General features: G+C 43.1%; 1 protein-coding gene across 2 annotated transcripts in view; it reads left to right on the top strand.

Annotated features, from left to right (window-relative positions):
- KCNQ5 (potassium voltage-gated channel subfamily Q member 5) overlaps positions 1-18,775 on the top strand; it is a 626,149-nt gene that overhangs the window by 579,825 nt on the left and 27,549 nt on the right. For both annotated transcript variants that reach the window (XM_040261809.1, XM_040261808.1), the window contains one exon: positions 16,238-16,346. In XM_040261809.1, coding sequence (XP_040117743.1) covers positions 16,238-16,346 — 109 coding nt within the window. The remainder of the gene's footprint in view (positions 1-16,237; positions 16,347-18,775) is intronic.

Below are 18,775 nucleotides of genomic sequence, written 5' to 3'. Positions count from 1 at the left end.
ATGTGAGATGAGTGCAATTGTGCAATAGTTTGAGCATTCTTTGGCATTGCTTTTCTTTGGGATTGGAATGAAAACTGACCTTTTCCAGTCCTGTGGCCGCTGCTGAGTTTTCCAAATTTGCTGGCATATTGAGTGCAGCACTTTCACAGCATCATCTTTCAGGATTTGAAATAGCTCAACTGGAATTCCATCACCTCCACTAGCTTTGTTCGTAGTGATGCTTTCTAAGGCCCACTTGACTTCACATTCCAGAATGCCTGGCTCTAGGTGGGTGATCACACCACTGTGATTATCTTGGTCTTGAAGATGTTTTTTGTACAGTTCTTCTGTGTATTCTTGCCACCTCTTCTTAATATCTTCTGCTTCTGTTAGGTCCATACCATTTCTGTCCATTATCAAGCCCATCTTTGCATGAAATGTTCCCTTGGTATCTCTAATTTTCTTGATGAGATCTCTAGTCTCCCGTTCTGTTGTTTTCCTCTGTTTCTTTGCACTGATCGCTGAAGAAGGCTTTCTTATCTCTTCTTGCTATTCTTTGGAACTCTGCATTCAGATGCTTATATCTTTCCATTTCTCATTTGCTTTTCGCTTCTCTTCTTTTCACAGCTATTTGTAAGGCCTCCCCAGACAGCCATTTTGCTTTTTTGCATTTCTTTTCCTTGGGGATGATCTTGATCCCTGTCTCCTGTACAATGTCATGAACCTCAGTCCATAGTTCATCAGGCACTCTATCTATCAGATCTAGGCCCTTAAATCTATTTCCCACTTCCACTGTATAATCATAAGGGATTTGATTTAGGTCATACCTGAATGGGCTAGTATGGTCTTTTCCCTACTTTCTTCAATTTAAGTCTGAATTTGGTAATAAGGAGTTCATGATCTGAGTCAGCTCCTGGTCTTGTTTTTGTTGACTGTATAGAGCTTCTCCATCTTTGGCTGCAAAGAATATAATCAATCTGATTTTGGTGTTGACCATCTGGTGATGTCCATGTGTAGAGTCTTCTCTTGTGTTGTTGGAAGAGGGTGTTTGCTATGACCAGTGCATTTTCTTGCCAAACCTCTATTAGTCTTTGCCCTGCTTCATTCCGCATTCCAAGGCCAAATTTGCCTGTTACTCCAGGTGTTTCTTGACTTCCTACTTTTGCATTTCAGTCCCCTATAATGAAAAGGACATCTTTTTGGGGTGTTAGTTCTAAAAGGTCTTGTAGGTCTTCATAGAACCATTCAACTTCAGCTTCTTCAGCGTTACTGGTTGGGACATAGACTTGGATTACTCTGATATTGTATGGTTTGTCTTGGAAACAAACAGAGATCATTCTATCATTTTTGAGATTGCATCCAAGTACTTCATTTTGGACTCTTTTGTTGCCCATGATGGCTACTCCATTTCTTCTGAGGGATTCCTGCCCGTAGTAGTAGATATAGTCATCTGAGTTAAATTAACCCATTCCAATCCATTTCAGTTCACTGATTCCTGCGCCGTTCCAGCCTGGCACTCTCAGCTGCTATCCATGACCTTGGACGTGGGGTAACTCCTCTTGGCCGCCGCCCCTCCGGCATGAGGTTCTCCTGGCTTCCGGAGAAAAAGGACAAGGAAAGCAATATTGTTTGAGATCTTGCCTGTCAGAAAATGACTTTTTTCCATCCTCTTGCTGCTTGAGAGGTTGACTTGATATATGCTTTTCGACCAGAAATAATGTCCTTTGGAATTTTGAGGGCATTGCACCCTGATACGCTCATTTTCAGGACTATTAAGTCCAGAGCCATTGTGATGTTTGAAGGTGACCAGTGGTGGATGTTGCTTGTTTTATGTTTGGAATTTTGTACAACCCACTTTTACCCTAGTGTTGGAAATTTTCATAATGAAATTCCTGGGTATGGGTGTATTTTTGTCTACTACAGTGGAGATTCAAGGGGTCATTTCAAACTGGTGAATCATGACCATCCGTTCTAGAATGTTGTGTGTGTGTGTGTGTGTTTAATGAGTTCTTCCTTCATCTTTTCTGCTGTCTCATGAAAATTCATCATTTAGAGGCAGGGTATGGGGACTGGCCCTCTGACTTCCTTCTCCCGTTTTCTACTTCTTTGTCTTTTTGTTCTATTTTCTGGACATTCTGGTCAACTTTATCATCCAAACCTGCAATTTCTAAGGTTCTTCATTGTTGCTGTCCTTGTTTACTCTGTCCCTTTTTTTGTTTCATACTTATGGTATCCTACCTTAGCTCTGTGAAGATTTTAATGACAGTGTTTTCTTTTACTTCATTTTGGGTTGATTTTGATCTCCTTGAATTCACTAATACCACAGATATTTTTTCTCATACTGAAGTGTTGGCTCGCACAAGGGTGACTAGAACTTCTCAGCATATGGCCAGTGTCAGTCAGCTTGACCTTCTCTGTGGGTTGATCTGGGTCAGTCTTTTCGTGGGGAACCTCTGAGGTTAGTTGTTTAGTCGCTCAGTCATGTCTGACTCTTTGCACCCCCATGGACTGCAGCATGCCAGGCTCCCCTGTCTTTCACCATTTCCTGGAGCTTGCTCAAACTCATGTCCCTTGAGTCAGTGATGCCATCCAACCATCTCATCCTCTGTAATCCCCTTCTCCTCCTGTCTTCAGTCTTTCCCAGAATCAGGGCCTTTTCCCAGCTCTTCACATCAGGTGGACAAAGTATTGGAGCTTCAGCATCAGTCCTTCCAATGAATAGTCAGGATTGATTTCCTTTAGGATTGACTAGTTTGATCTCCTTGCAGTCCAAGGGACTCTCAAGAGCCTTCTCCAGCACCACAGTTCGAAAGCATCAGCTCTTCGGCACTCATCCTTCTTTATGGTTCAACTCTCACTTCCATCCATGACTACCGAAAAACCCACAGCTTTGAGATCTATGGACTTTTGCACCTTTTAATACACTGTCTAGGTTTGTCATTGCTTTTCTTCCCAGGAGCAAGCATCTTTTATTTTCCTGGCTGTAGTCACTGTCTGCAGTGATTTTGGAGCCCAAGAAAATAAAGTCTGTCACTTACCTTCAACTCTTTCTTCTTGAGCTAGACAGAGTCCTCAGAGGAAACTTCTCCAGACTCCTACCTGGAGGTGAGATCCTGCTGCCGTTGTGATCTTGACCAGTTGCTAGTGGGTTCTCTACATCTGGGCTGACACCCACCCCCGAGGGCCCCTCACTTGAAGCCCTGCAGGCAGTGTCCTGCGGGTACAGAAGTGGAATCAGGCAGACTCCACACCACTTTCCTCATCCGTTACCTTGCAGGTTCTAGCAGGTCCTGACTGGTCTGAGATGTGAGTGTTGTTGCTTCTTAGCTGTTCCCAGCCGTAGCTGGGGTTTCTCTCGGGGTCCACTTGCCAGCTACGCAGCTTGCCCATCTGCCTTCTTACTTTCAAGATTCTGTGGCTGCTGCCTCTTCTCTTCCTGTTACGGCTTTATGTCTTTTTTAAAAGCAGCTCATCACTATACTTTTAATGAGATTTTCAGAGAAGTCACATTGGATGTGTGCGCTTATTCTACCGTCGTAACCCAGAAGGAACCTCTGTCTTCTGTGTGCATGCATGTGTACTTCTTATTGTATATGGAAGTCAGATTTGGAAATTGACGCCAGGCCATGCCAACAGCAAAGCTGTCAGGCCCAGTCAAAGGGCAGTTGTATTTTCTCTTTACTGTGAAAGTCTTTTATGGAGCTGAAGGTATATACAGCCATTTTCATGGTGTATACAGCCATACTTTTCAGAATGTGGTAGTCACAGAATAATCTAGATCTAACTGTTTTTAGGCAGGAAGAAGAGAGTAAGCTGCACCTTCTCTACTAGTGTATTTGAATGTATCTCTTCATTTCTGCCGTGGGTATTACAACTTCATTTTTGGTCCCAAATTTTCCCCTCCACATAGAGAATGTTATAACACCAAAAAATACAACAAACATCAAGTACAACTAAATTATGTATTCTCTATCAATATATAATCTTCAATTGTGCTAGCAGCATTTGCATCTACTTTGGTAAAAATATATAGGAAAATGCAATTACCTGTTCAAAATATTAAAATTAGCTCTTTAACTAGAATATTGCTTTATAGGGCAAGGATACTTTATTTTGAAACCAATATATGTCAATGGCAACAGATATGAATACTGGAACTTCTTTCAATAAAAGCATTTTTTTCAAACTTTTTCCTAATACTATACAGCCTAGAAAAAAATTTCATGAAAATATGTTCACAAGTGGAACAATTTCCTTATAGCACTATGTTTTATTTCTATCAGAATTCAGTGAGATGATGTCCTAATTCTTAATAAAATCTCACTTCTCAGCTATTTACTCCAAATTTCCTAGGATTCAGAATGGATTGAACAATAGGTAAAGGACTGAAAGCTCCCACTTTGTCCCTACAGCACTAACACTGTACAGCACTGGGTTAAAAATCACATTTGGAAAAGCATAAGGAAGTAAGGATCCATAGGTGCCACGTGAATTCTCAGTGTGTGTCACTGTAGTATATTAACATTCCATTCCCAGAGATTGCTCCTGAAGGGGAAAGTGAGTAAGGATGGGCTTCTTTGTTATGTGAATATAGAGGATGTGCTCTTGCTTGTTGTACTGACCGTAAAATTCTTCTGTTAGTTACTGATTGTAAATTTATAGACTCAAGAATTTAAAGTGCACCGACAGGTTGCATTTCAACCTAAAATAAAAGCCCAGTATACAGTATTTATTCAACAGATATTTCCTGAATTCTACTATAAAAGTTATTCATTCTTTTACTTTGAACTTACTTTACCTCAAATATTTTTGTGTATCACGGGGAGAAAATCCTATTTTAAAATCCTATAGCGATTAAATGCTATGAGGAAAACTTGGATTTTTTGTTTTTCACAGTAGGATCTCAAAAGTGTATCTAGTCATGAGAGATCATCCAACAACAAAAAAAAAATCCGGAGGTTAGCTGGTGAGCTAAACTTTGTGATCAGTCAGACTTAAGAGTTGGAGGTATCACTCATCCTTACTTGTCGCCTCAGTAAATACTAGATTGCTTAACCCTGTCCTTCACCCCAGGCTCTTGAGATAGCCAGAGAACAAGATCACACTCTAGGCTTCCCAGGTGGCGCCAGTGGTAAATAGCATGCTTGCCAGTGCGGGAAATGTTAGAGACACAGGTTCTATCCCTGGGTAGGGAAGATCCCCTGGAGGAGGGCATGGGAATCCACTGGAGGGAATCCACTCCAGTATTCTTGCCTGGAGAATCCCATGGACAGAGGAGCCTGGCAGGCTACAGTCCATGGCATCACACGGAGTCAGATACAACTGAAGCAATTTAGCACAGGAAGATACATAATGAACACAAACTAGTAAATTGTTTAGTATGTTGGAAGGTGACAAGTGCTGTGGGGGGTAGCAGGGGTGGTAAGGTGACTAAGGAGCTACAGATGAGTGGAGAGGGTAGCAGGAAGCCTTGGGTAAGGTGGTCCGAGTGGTCCTCCTGGAGACATGAGGCTAAACAGAGGCCTCGGGAGTGGGGGAGCTCCCAGGCCATCTGGAGTGAGCATCCCCAAAGGGAGCCCAGGGTGTGGAGTGCAGGGAGCAACCCCAGGACTGGAGAAAGCTCTCCTGGAGGGAGCTGATGAGAAGGTAGAGGAGAGGCCAGCACTCAGGATCCTGCAGGCCTGGTGAAGCTTTGGACTTTTAGTCCGGAAAAAATCAGGAGATTGATGCACAGGGAGACATGATCTCAATTTTCAGAGGACTGCTTTACCCTTAATTACTCTGTGTCTTGACAAGTCATCTAACCTTATGGATGTCAACCTTAAAAAAAAAAAAACAGGAAAACAAAAGGGATCAAAGAATTGCAATTCAGGTACATGTATTCAGGTATGTCCCCCTTCATGGACCATAGCCTTGTAGTGGTGAAGGGTCTTCTATAACTCAATGAATCTATGATCCATGCTATCAAGAGCTACCCAAGACTGAAGGTCATAGTGAAGAGTTCCAACAAAACATAGTCCACTGGAGTAGAGAATGGCAAACCACTCCAGCATTCTTGCTGCAAGATTGGCAGTGAGATGGGCAGGATTAAAAGGCAAAAGGAAATGACACTGGAAGATGAGCCCCCTCAGGTAGGAAGCTTTCCAGCACGCTACTGGAGGGAAGTTACTAATCGCTCCAGAATGAAGCAGCTGGGCCAAAGCAGAATTGACACTCAGCTGTGGCTGTGTTTGGTGGTGAAAGCAAAATCCAATGCTGTAAAGAACAATATTGCATAGGAACCTGGAATGTTAGGTCCATGATTCAGGGTAAATTGGACATGGTCAAGCAGGAGATGGCAAGAGTGAACATTGAGATCTTAGAAATCAGTGCACTTAAATGAACAGGAATGGGTGAATTTAATTCAGATGACCACTATATCTACTACTGTGGTCAAGAAGCCCTTAAAAGACATGGAGTAGCCCTCATATAAACATAAGAATCTGAAATGCAGTACTTGAAAACAGACAGAATGACTTTGGTTTGCTTCCAAGGCAAACCATTCAACGTCACAGTAATCCACGTCTATGCCCCAACCACTGATGCTGATGAAGCTGAAGGTAACAGGTTATATGAAGACCTACAAGACCTTCTAGAACTAACACACACACACACACAAAATGTCCTTTTCATCACAGGAGTCTGGACTGCAAAAGAAAGAAGTCAAGCAATACCTGGAGTAATAGGCACATTTGAATATGAAGCAGGGCCAAAGCGAACAAAATTTTGTCAAGAGAAAACACTGATCATAGCAAACACCCCTTTTCAACAACACAAGACATGACTCTACACGTGAACCTCACAAAATGGTCAATAGTGAAATCAGATTGATTATATTCTTTGCAGCCAAAGATGGAGAAGCTGTATTCAGTCAGCAAAAACAAGACCTGGAGCTGACTACAGCTCAGATTACGAGCTTCGTATTGCAAAATTCAGCCTTAAATTGAAGAAAGTAGGGAAAACCACTAGGCCATTCAGGTATGACCTAAATCAAATTCCTTATGATTATACAGTGGAAGTGATGAATAGATTCAAGAGATTAGATCTGGTAGACAGAGTGCCTGAAGTAATATGGATGGAGGCTGATAACATTGTATTGGAGGCAGTGACCAAAACCATCCCAAAGAATAAGAAATGCAAAATGCTAAAGTGTCTGTCTGGGGAGCCTTTAGAAAGAGCTAAGGAAAGAAAAGAAGTGAAAGGCAGGAGTGAAAGGGAAAGATACACCCAGCTGAATGCAGAGTCCAGAGAACAGCAAAGAAGATAAGAAGGCCTCCTTAGTTGAATAATGCAAAGAAATAGAGGAACAAAAGAGAATGGGAAAGACTAGATATCTCTTCAAGAAGAGAAGGGGACATTTCATACAAGAATGGGCACAATAAAAGACAGAAACGGTAAGGACCTAACAGAAGCACAAGAGATTAAGAAGGGGTGGCAAGAGTACACAGAAGAACTATACAAAAATGGTCTTAATCACCTGGATAACCACAATGGTGTGGCCACTCACCTAGAGCCAGACATCCTGGAGTGTGAAGTCAAGTGGGCCTTAGGCAGCGTTACTACGGACAAAGTTAGTGGAGGTGATGGAATTCCAACTGAGTTATTTCAAATCCTAAAAGATGATACTGTTAAGTTGCTTCACTCATTACATCAGAAAATTTGGAAAACTCAGCAGTGGCCACAGGACTGGAAAAGATCAGTTTTCATTCCAATCCCAAAGAAGGGCTATGCCAAAGAATCCTCAAACTAGAATCCAGTTGTGTTCATTTCACATGCTAGCAAGGTTCTGCTCAAAATCCTTCAAGCTAGGCTTTAACAGTAGGTGAACTGAGAACTTGCAGATGTACAAACTGGGTTTAGAAAAGGCAGAGGAACCAGAGATCAAATTGCCAACATTCATTGGATCATAGAGAAAGCAAGAGAATTCCAGAAAAACATCTATTTCTGCTTCACTGACTCCTCGAAAGACTTTGACTGTGTGGATCACAATAAACTGAGGAAAATTCTTTAAAAGATGGGAATATCATATCATCTTACTTGTCTCCTGAGAAACCTGTGTGCAGGTCAAGAGGCAACAGTTAGAACCAGACATGGAACTGACTGGTTCCAAACTGGGAAAGGAGTACGTCAAGGCTTATTTACCCTGCTTATTTAAATTATATGCAGAGTACATCATGCCAAATGCCGGGCTAAATGAATCACAAGCTGGAATCAGGATTGCCAGGAGAAATATCAACAACCTCGGATATGCAGATGATCCCATTCTAATGGCAGAAAGTGAAGAGAAACTAAAGAGCCTCTTGATAAGGGTGAAAGAGCAGAGTGGAAAAGCCGGCATAAAACTCAACTTTCAAAAAACTATGATCGTTATATCTGGTCCCATCACTTCATGGCAAATAGAAGGGGAAAAGTGGAAGCAGTGACAGATTTTATTTTCGTGGGCTCCAAAATCACTGCAGATGGTGACTGCAGCCATAAATTTTTAAAAAAGAAAGAAAATTATAACAAACCTAGACAGCATATTAAAAAAGCAGAGACATCAGTTTGACAACAAAGATCTGTACAGTCAAATCTATGGTTTTTCCAGTAGTCATATATGGATGTGAGAGTTGGACCATAAAGAAGGCTGAACACCAAACAATTAATGCTTTTGAATTGTGGTTCTGGAGAAGACTCTTGAGAGTCCCTTGGACTGCAAGGAGATTGAACCAGTCAATCCTATAGGAAATCAACCCTGAATATTCATTGGAAGAACTGATGCTGAAGCTGAAGCTCCAATACTTTGGCCACTTGATGTGAAAAATGGACTCACTGGAAAAGACTGATGCTCGGAAAGACTGAGGCAAAAGGAGAAGGGGGCAGCAGAGGATGAGATGGTTAGATGGCATCGCCAATTCAATGGACATGAATTTGAGTAAACTTTGGGAAATAGTGAAGGGTGGAGAAGACTGCCATCCTGCAGTCCATGGGATAGCAAAGAGTCAGACATGGCTTAACAACTGAGCAACAACAAGATTTGGGTAGAAACACAGATAGTACCCTGGTTATAGAAGACCTTCTGAAATCGGGATTTTTAATGAAAAGGAAAAAATAGAAGAAGAAAGATGATGAGGTAGGTTGTTTTTAAGAAGAGTCACTTGGTGCTTACAAGCAAAACTAGGTTCACACTCCACTGAATAGTCAGGCAAAATGGCCACAAGATAAACATTCATTTTCATAAATCCCCTCAATGGGTGGTTTTCTCATCCTTGCTGACTTCTTGGGATGCTGTCAGTTCAGCCCAGCTCACCAGGTCAGAAAACAGGATGTGAGGCAGTTCTCCCTGGATGGCTGCTCCAGCCCCATTTTAAAGGTCCCCCTACGTCATTTCTCACAGGGAGCTGCAGCCCCTGCCTCTCTAAAATGAGCACAGTATATGCAATCAGGGTGGCATCTTAAAGTACAGCTCATCTTTGTGCACCATCCCACACACAAGGACCCAGCGAATGATAGGCCTAAGTCCAGTCCTAAATTCCTACCTCCAGACTTTATTGAAGTCAAAAGGAAATGCTACCCTCACAAAGCAAACATGTCCCTGAGTGTTCTGGGGGCAGCAGGGACCTGGATGAGAAGATACAGGGATGATGGAGGCATGGGGTGAAGAATGTGGTCCCTGCCCTCACAGCTCACTGTCTGCAAAGGAAAGGGGCTTGTTAACAGCAATATAACAAGAAATATAAGAGTTTGTACCCAGAACAGGAGACAGGGCAGAGTCAGTCTTGGGGGTCAGGCTACATTTTCCGGATGTAGAAGACTCTTGAAAGGCTCATAGTTGGAAAGCTGGATCTGAGGTTTCGAACTCTGCCCTTCTGCCCTCATTCTCTTTGCTTCAAATAACTCAAATAAGAATTGCTCAACTGCAAACGGGCTTCCCAGGTGGCGCTAGTTGTAGAGAACCTGCCTGGCAATGTAGGAGACACAGGAGGCTCCATTTCAATCCCTGGGTCTGAATGACCCCCTAGAGGAGGGCATGGCAACCCACTCCAGTATACCTGCCTGGAGAATCCCATGGACAGAGGAGCCTGGTGGGCTACAGGCCACAGGGTCACAAAGAGTCTGAGATGACTGAAGTGGCTAAGCAAACTGCAAAATCAAATTCTAGTTTTCAACATGGCACAAAAATTCTATGCATGCTGAAATGTAAGTGATTTATTATAAATATCCTGACATTCTTCTCTTTCTTCTCATTTTGGGATGCTTCTTGCTTTTTTGGTGCTCCCTGTATAGAGTCATCTGTCCACTGCAAATTGAGCATCCACAGATGCTAGCCAAGAAAAAAAAAAAAAAAGAAAGAAAGGAGAGTGGGCCATGCAGAGGGTGGCCCTTGGGAGAGCAGCCACAGGTAATAACGCTCAGACAGTACCTTGAGGAACTGTGTGTCATCCAGTGTGGCTGCAGCACAAGATGAAACTCCATGTAATAAGATGAGGCTGAATGAGGGCTTTCGAGCTATCAAAACAAAGCTCCCCTTTTCATGGCAACCAGCAATTCAACTTCTAATCTGTGCTGAGGAATTAACTTTGATGTTAAACATCAGTTGATGCAAAGGAAAAGATCCTAGAAGGGAAGAGGCCAAAATTTAATAGGATTTGCCTGAGTGTTAGAGCTATAAACAAATGTTTCTCATTCTGCATGATTTAATTTAAAATTCAAATTTTTGAAGTTTCTGGAGTAAGCATGTATTACTGTCATAATGAGAGAAAAACAAAAACTATTTGAAAAGGCAAAAGTCTAGAGCAAAACATATATCATCTGGAGGCTTTTTTTTGTTTTTGTTTTTGTTTTTTCTGGAGTTCTTATTGGCATCTTGAGGACCTAGCGGCACCCAGCAGAGAACAGAAGAAAGGTCCCCACCAAGGACATAGCAAATTAAAATTGTGCCATGGGCGTCAGGGCTCAGGTGATTATTCTAAACTCTAGCGAAATTAAAGGCGATGCCTGAGAACTAGCACATGCCTAAAGTGGAGACTCTAGGATGATATTTAAGATGTCAGGAAGTGAGAGTGGGGAAGAGGTAATCAAAAGACAAGTAGCAAGGAAGGAACCCTTGGAAAATCTATCATAATTCATAACCGGTTGTAATAAATTAGTTATCACCACCGTTGATAGTGGCTCTTTTAATGCTTGTTCCTTATAGAGCAGTAAAATAGAATCATTACATGGTCCACTTAAATTTCTGAAGTGTATCGTGAACTTGTAGCCCTCACATTTTTACTGTGAGAAACATATTACACTAGTGATTTCCTGTAAGTTCTGCAACTTGGGAAGATTTTGTTTTCTTCATTCTGATTGTTTTCCTATTTTTCAAATACTCTTCAAAAACCATATATTATTTTTGTGATGGAAAAAAATCTTTAAATTCCATAAAGAGTTTGTAAAGTGCTGTAAATCACTTCTAATCTCATGCCCTGACACAGCTAATTTCATTTTTACATATTTACTTATAGCTTGTTTTCTTTATATATATCACTGTACATAGTCATCATCAGCAAGAGGATTTGGTCTCATATTTTCATTTTACTAAACATTTAAGGATACTTTCATAGTATCATATACTATTCATAATTATTTTTTATCATAGTTGTGTAGTACATCATCATGGTCAAATACTATAATTTATGGATTCCTATTTGGGACATTGAAATTTATATAACTATCTCTCTACAATAGGCAATAATGCAATAAACATTTTTCAGTTCAGTTCCGTTTAGTTGCTCGGTCATGTCCAGCTCTTTGCGACCCCGTGGACTGCAGCACGCCAGGCCTCCCCATCCATCACTAACTCCCAGAGTTTACTCAGACTCACGTCCATTGAGTCGGTGATGCTGTCCAGCATATTTTTTGTAATTTTACTTACTCCTGGCTGCCCCGGCTCTTCATCCCTGCGCGGGCTTTTCTCTGGCTGCGGTGAGGGGGACTGTCTCACTGAAGCAGCTTCTCTTGTTGAGAAGCACAGGCTTCCGCAGCCGCAGCGCGTGAGCTCAGTCCTCGCGGCACCCGGGCCCTAGAGCTCCGGCTCAGGAGTTCTGGCTCCGGGGCCAAGTTGCTCTGACGCGTGTGGGATCTTCCCGGATCAGGGATCAAACTCGTGTCTCCTGAATTGAATTGGCAGGTGGATTCTTTACCACGGAGCCGCCAGGGAAGCCCTATCTTTATTTGCTTTTTGAAATTATTTTCCGAAGATCATTTCTCTGATGATAAATTGTAATAAATTATAAGATTGCTGATCTTAACTTTTTTAAACTCTTTGCTGCCGTGAGATTTTATTCTGACTTCCATTGTCACGATCAACACCGACGTGTATCAGTGTCTCCTCAGGCTTGTTAGTGTTAGCTGTTCGTTTACTATTCGATAGATATAAGTCCATACCTTCAAATAATTTTTTAAATTTCTAATTAGGTTGAAAAGTTTTCTGCCATTTTTTGCTACTGTTGGATTGTAATCCATTCAAATAGGTTTCCTTATACATTATAAATATTAAACTTTTTATAGCTTCTAACTTTTTCCTCATCAGCACTTTCCTTTGCTTTATAATTGACCATTTCATGTAGTAACATTTTCTGCACTCATGACCAAGGCTATCTGCTGTCCCCTTTATAATTTCTCCTGATGACCAAACATCAGGCCCTTATCATTTCCTGCACATGACGAAACAAATATTTTCTGTTAGGTTGTGACACTTTGGTCTTATTTTGATCTCTGGACGTAATATAGCGAGCTCCTTGTGTGTGAAACTATAACGACTGCCTTGAAAGAGAGCAGGGCCATGCCCTGAAGAGCAGGTCTCAAAGGCTGAAGAGTGGAAAACAGTGGCTAGAATTCGGAACTCGGAGACCTCCAGGCTGGACAAAAAGACAGTGAAACTTGCTCCCAAGTCCCCAGTTTGTAAGGGATTTCTTCTTCTGTTTTTCATGATGTGATCATTCCCTGTTGTCTTGGGAAGCGCCCATACTGTCTCAATTGTGCGAAACACACTAGTAGTGCAAGGGGAGATATGGGGGTGAGTCGGAGTCTGATGGTGACTAGTCACATACCTAGGCTCCAGCTGGGGGTCACGGAGGGCACCATTCTCCACATCCAGTCACACAGATTCCTTGGCGAGCTTTCATAAACTCTCTGAGGCCTAGGTTCCAGCCTGTCCTGGTATTGAGATTTTTTTTTTTTAAACACTCCCCAGGTGAGTCTAAGGTGCAGCCAAGGTTGAAAGCCATTGTAATCATTTCATCAGGCAATGTAAAAGAAATCTAATCCGTAAGAGCAGAAGACCAAGAGAAAGAACTAGAAACTCCCGGTTCTTTTTTGTTTGTTTGTTTTTCACAAACACCTGCCTCTTGATGGCAACATTTATGGTGGTAAAAATGGTCTTTGGATGTAGCAGAAGTTTCCAGAATGCTCTCTTTATGCCTCTCTCTCTTTAGTCTATAAGGTCCAAAAGGTTCTGTCCAAAAACTAAGGAATACAGTTTCCGAAACATGGGGGAACAGAGTATTTGAAAGTAGATCTTGAACCTGCTAATTAATAGGAGATGGAGCAGGTGGGAGAGACAGAAGGTTATGTTTCCAGCTTCTTCTCCTCCCAGCACAGATGGGACGTGCAGGGGGCAGGCCTGAAAGATATGGGAGGCTCAGCCACTGGTAGCAGGGCGTGGGGGGCACCTCACTCTGCTGGCACATGGCCCTTAAGGACGGGGGTTTCCAGATCTGCTCATGTGAGCTCCTGTTCCCATGACCACATTCCCCAAAGGTCAGGGCGGGGGAATAGCGGTGTCGTCGAATGGCTCCTAACCAGTTGTGGCTGGAAGCTCAGCGCCCCACATCCAGGGCCTCAGAGGTCAGTCAGGGTTTTAATCCTCTAGGAATCGTGACAAAGACCTCACTCGAAGGAATATGGACATCTCAAGACACTTATGAATCAGAATGATGGCATTCCCCCCATTTTTGTGGCTTTGAAATAAGGGGGGAAATTTTCTAACTCAGCCCTTGCTTCAACACATGCCAGTAAAGATTATTTCCTATTAGTTTGCTCTGACCAAACTTGCAAAAAGAAAAACTATTTTTTTTTAATCAAGAGCTTAATTTATGTCTTGAATAATCAAGTTGTAAGTGGTGTGATGAAATTCCCTAATGAGATGCCTTGGCTAGAGTGATGCCCACCCTCTGCCCAGCCTGTTCCTAATCAAGACAGAGAGACACGGCAGGTCTCACCGGGGGCAGGATGGGGGTGGAGAAAGCTGTCTTATCATTGTCAGAGATATTCCCAGTTCTGCTTGCATTCAGTGTGAACCTTATAGTCTCACTCTCTTTACATCTGTGCTTATTGTGACAGCACCTACCTGCTTCAAAAGTTTTCCATTAACCTCATAATAATGAAAGGACCCTGACTTTTATGCTATTTGACTCTCTGAGGGCTTCCCTGGTGGCTCAGTTGGTAAAAAATCTGCGTGCAATGCCGAAGATTTGTAAAGATCTTTATTCCAAATAAGGTCATACTCTAATGTTCTGAGTGGACATAAATTTGGGAGCAAGACATTCCACCCACTGCCCCCAGTTAAGAGCAGGTTGGGATCAAACTGAAAGAAGAAATGTGGAAAGTTCCTGGAAGGATGTTGTTTAATCTCAGGCATGAAGTTTGTGTGCTGAGAGGGCTGTGGTTATGTGGGTTAATAGGTCAACCAAGCAAACTGGGCCAGCTGCCCTCGAGGTGTCAATGACTCAGAACCAGCCATCGACACAGAGTCAATGGGCGCCTTCTCATTAGAAGGGTGGCCCTCTTCCACGGAGAGATGCTGAGGGTCCCCCAGCCAGTGGGACAGGCTGTGCCCCTGAGCTCTCCTGAACTTCAGGCTGCCTCTGCTGCCCCTTGTGTGTGTCCTGACACTGCTGATACAATGCAGAGGGCAAGAATTGGACCGTAAAGAAGGCTGAGCACCAAAGAATTGATGCGCTTTTAAACTGTGGTGCTGGAGAAGACTCCTGAGAGTCCCTTGGACTGCAAGGAAGTCAAACCAGTCCATCCTAAAGGAAATCAACCCTGAATATTCATTGGAAGGACTGTTGCTCAAGCTGAAGCTCCAATACTTTGGCCACAAGATTGGAAGAACTGACTCATTGGAAAAGACCCTGATGCTGGGGAAAACTGAAGGCAGGAGGAGAAGGGGATGACAGAGGATGAGATGGTTGGATGGCATCACTGACTGGATGGACATGAGTTTGTTCTAACTTCGGGAGTTGGTGATAGACAGGGAAGCCTGGTGTGCTGCAGTCCATAGGGTCAACAAAGAGTCAGACACGACTTAAAGATTGAACAACAACAGCTCCACTGACCACTACTGAGGCCTCAAATGAGGCACTTACCTTCTCGGAGCCTTGATTTCAGTATCTAAAAATCAGGCTTGTCATCACCAACTTGTCCAGTTGCTGTAAATAAGAAAACTAACACATGCAAAAGTTTTGTCTAAGAGCCTGGCATACGTTTCAGCAAGTGGTTGTTATTGTGATCATTATTGTGAGGTCATGGTTCTGGAGAACCCCCTTAGGAAGAAGCTTGGGGCCCAGAAGGCCAGAGGGACCATGAACAAGCTGTGAAGACTCATCTGCACCTTTCCCCCCTACTCCACTCCTCGCATACGATAAACCAAGTAAACACACAGGGACTCATTGAATTGAGTGATGCACCAGCTGAGTTCCAGATGTGAGCACTGCTCCAATAAATGGGCCTCTTCCAGTCATTCAGGGCTTACAGCCTGACCAGGACAGCCCATTTCAAAGTCCCTTCTTCTGTGATGTAGTAGATGATCATGGAGCAGAGCAGGTGACAGAAAGCAGTTTCAGTCCCTTGGTGGTGGTGTTGCTTTTTAAACTCTGGCTATTAGCTTCAAAAGAACTGAGCAAAAGAGCCATGTAGATAAGCACAAATCCATCACCACTGCTGGGAAGAAAGGATGCCAATGCCCCATGTCCCCTGGTAGACAGTTCAGAAGGGTAGTCAAGTCAAGTTATGTGAAATGGGTGAGCTTGCAGGAAAAGGAGAAAGGATAATATTGGGGAAAGCAATTGGCAGCCTCACACGTGTGGATTTATAAGCCGAGTCTCTGAGGCCCCCATCCCTATGGAAGACCAACTGGGGAACGAGTTTTAAATCACTGCTGTGCTGCCATCTAACTGGGCCTTTTCTCCTACAGCTGACACAGCACTTGGCACCGATGACGTGTACGATGACAAAGGATGCCAGTGTGACGTGTCCGTGGAGGACCTCACCCCACCACTGAAAACCGTCATTCGGGCAATCAGGTTGGTGACAATGTTTCACAAGATGATTCTGAGACCTCCCGCTCATTGTTTCAGTCACTGTGTTGCTAAGCTCTCTTTCCTGCAGGTGAAAGTCACTCAGTTGTGTCTGACTGTTTGCAACCCCACGGACTATCCAGTCCATGGAATTCTCCAGGCCAGAATACTGGAATGGGTTGCCTTTCCCTTCTCTAAGGAATCTTCCCCACCCAGGGATCAAACCCACGTCTCCTGCATTGCAGGTGGATTCTTTACCAGCTGAGCCACCAGGGAATCTCCCAGAATAATTCCTTTCTTTCTTCCTGTTCATCCACATGCCTATTAAATTGTGAGATTTTTTTTAAATACAGAACTTGACTGTGTTCAGCATGAGATGTGTTATAAGTGGTGAGTGGAATTTGAAAAACCAGGCCGGGTTCCAGACGGATCACATGAGATTTGGCTTATCGTGTGAATTTCTTGCTTTGGTGTATAGATACAGCTGAATTTTTAAAATTATTTTTATGATTGATGATTCAATCCCTGTTCTGTACTTTGTGTCAAAGAATAGTCTCTCTTTGTTATTTCAAAGCAGGTTGAGTTCTGAACATGGGGAGCCTGAGTGCTTTTGTAGGGAGTTGCAACTGTCCTGCCGAAATTTATTTGTAAAGTCTGACCATGGTACATATTTTTTCCTGATGGTGGAAAATCGAGAGTGTGTCCAGAGCAACTTGTATCTCCAGAATCCACTTCCACAAACAATCCAGTATCCACACTAAATGAGCTGCTACTGTTCTGCCTGCCCAGTTCAGTCCCTTTGGGAGAATGTGTGTCTGTTGCTGATGCCGAGTGGCTGTCTGCAAAATAGAATGCCTCTGCTCTCTTTGGCTTCTCCTGCCTCTTACCAGGAAGCCTGGGGAGGGCTAAAACTATCCAGCCCAGTGTCGCTGCCTAGGTACCTGGTCTGAGCTCAGACGTCAGCGTGGTTGATTTTGCATTGCTGGTTTAGGCATCTTGTTAGTCATTGCTGTACTCTGTGGTCAAGGTTGTCTTGGAGAGTAAAGGTGAGTTACAAAGATTTGGATATTAATAAATGTTTGCAGGGACAAAAACCTCTGATATGACGAAAATGTCTGTCCAGAAGGTGCTTAAATTTTACCTGTAGCAACAGCTCACACAGAAGTGAAGCTATGCCTGGTCACTTCCCTCCAGAACCTGCAAGCAACACCCCAGTGGTAGGGCACTGCGTGTCCTGGGCCTCTTGTTTCTTCGTGACCATCACTGACATTCCTTGTCTTTCTCAAAGTCCCCTAGTTTGGGCAGTTAAGTGCTCACACTGCCCCCTGGGGATCCCAGAAGCCTTGGGTAATATTTAATCCCAGAGAACCCAAGGATATATAATAAATGCTATCTGCGGCCTCCATTAGATGGATGGAAAGGATCTTTCCTGCACTGCCCAACATTGTAGCCACCAGTCACATGAGGTAATTCAAATGCGAATTAATTACAATGGAATAAGGAACTTCCCAGGTGGCACCAGCGGAAAAGAAACTGCCTGCCAATGCAGGACACACAAGAGACACGGGTTCAAGCCCTGGGTTGGGAGGACCCCTTGAAGTAGGAAATGGCAGCCCACTCCAGTATTCTTGCCTGGAAAATTCCAAAGGCAGAGGAGCCTGGCAGGCTGCAGTCCCTAGGGCTGCAAAAGGAGTCAGACACGACTGAGCCCATGACATGACACAACGATGGAATAAAATGCAAAACTGAGCTCATCAGTGGTGTGGCCAACACGTAAAGCACTCAGGGCCCATGCGCTGCCACGGCTTCCACTCTGGGCAGAGACACAGTGCCTTCCCATCCCTGCAGGAAGTTCTCCAGGACTTGCTGGTCTACAAGTGACCTTGAAATTCTTTCCATCCATCATGACAGCTGTCAGAGACCCTTGGTCTAATTTGCAACAAATACAGTAAAATCTTATCTCCGGGGAGCAGATTAAGTTTCCTAAAAGTCATACTTAACCCAATTTGTGTCATTTCCCTAGACCTTCTGAAGCTTTTTGCTTTTGCCTTACAATTTACACAAAGAATCTTGAGCTGTGAGGGAAAAAAAAAAAAATGAAATGGGTTTATTCTGCCAACTCAGCACCTTAGCAGCAGCTTGCAATTTATTTTGTTCTACCTTGCTCTTACAACCTGACTGATTTTTGAAAAGTTTTTCACAGAATTTCCTTGCTTTTCAGAATTCATTCTGGTTCTTATTTTTAACAGGACTTTATTATTTACACATCTTTCCATTTTGTGAATTTCGGAAGCTCTCTGCTTGCTACTTCTAACTCTTGATGTGATGTTTTTCTTCCCTGTTTCCCGATTCTGCTTAGTGGGTTGTTTTTGTTTTTTTTTTAATAACCTCTGAGTTCCATTTAAAATTGTTTGCTTCTATAGAAACATAATAGC

Source organism: Oryx dammah, unplaced genomic scaffold, assembly GCF_014754425.2.
Source record: "Oryx dammah isolate SB20612 unplaced genomic scaffold, SCBI_Odam_1.1 HiC_scaffold_19, whole genome shotgun sequence".
Classification (NCBI taxonomy): Eukaryota; Metazoa; Chordata; class Mammalia; order Artiodactyla; family Bovidae; genus Oryx; species Oryx dammah.
Note: the sequence above shows the minus strand (reverse complement) of the source record. Positions and strands in the feature narration are given on the sequence as shown.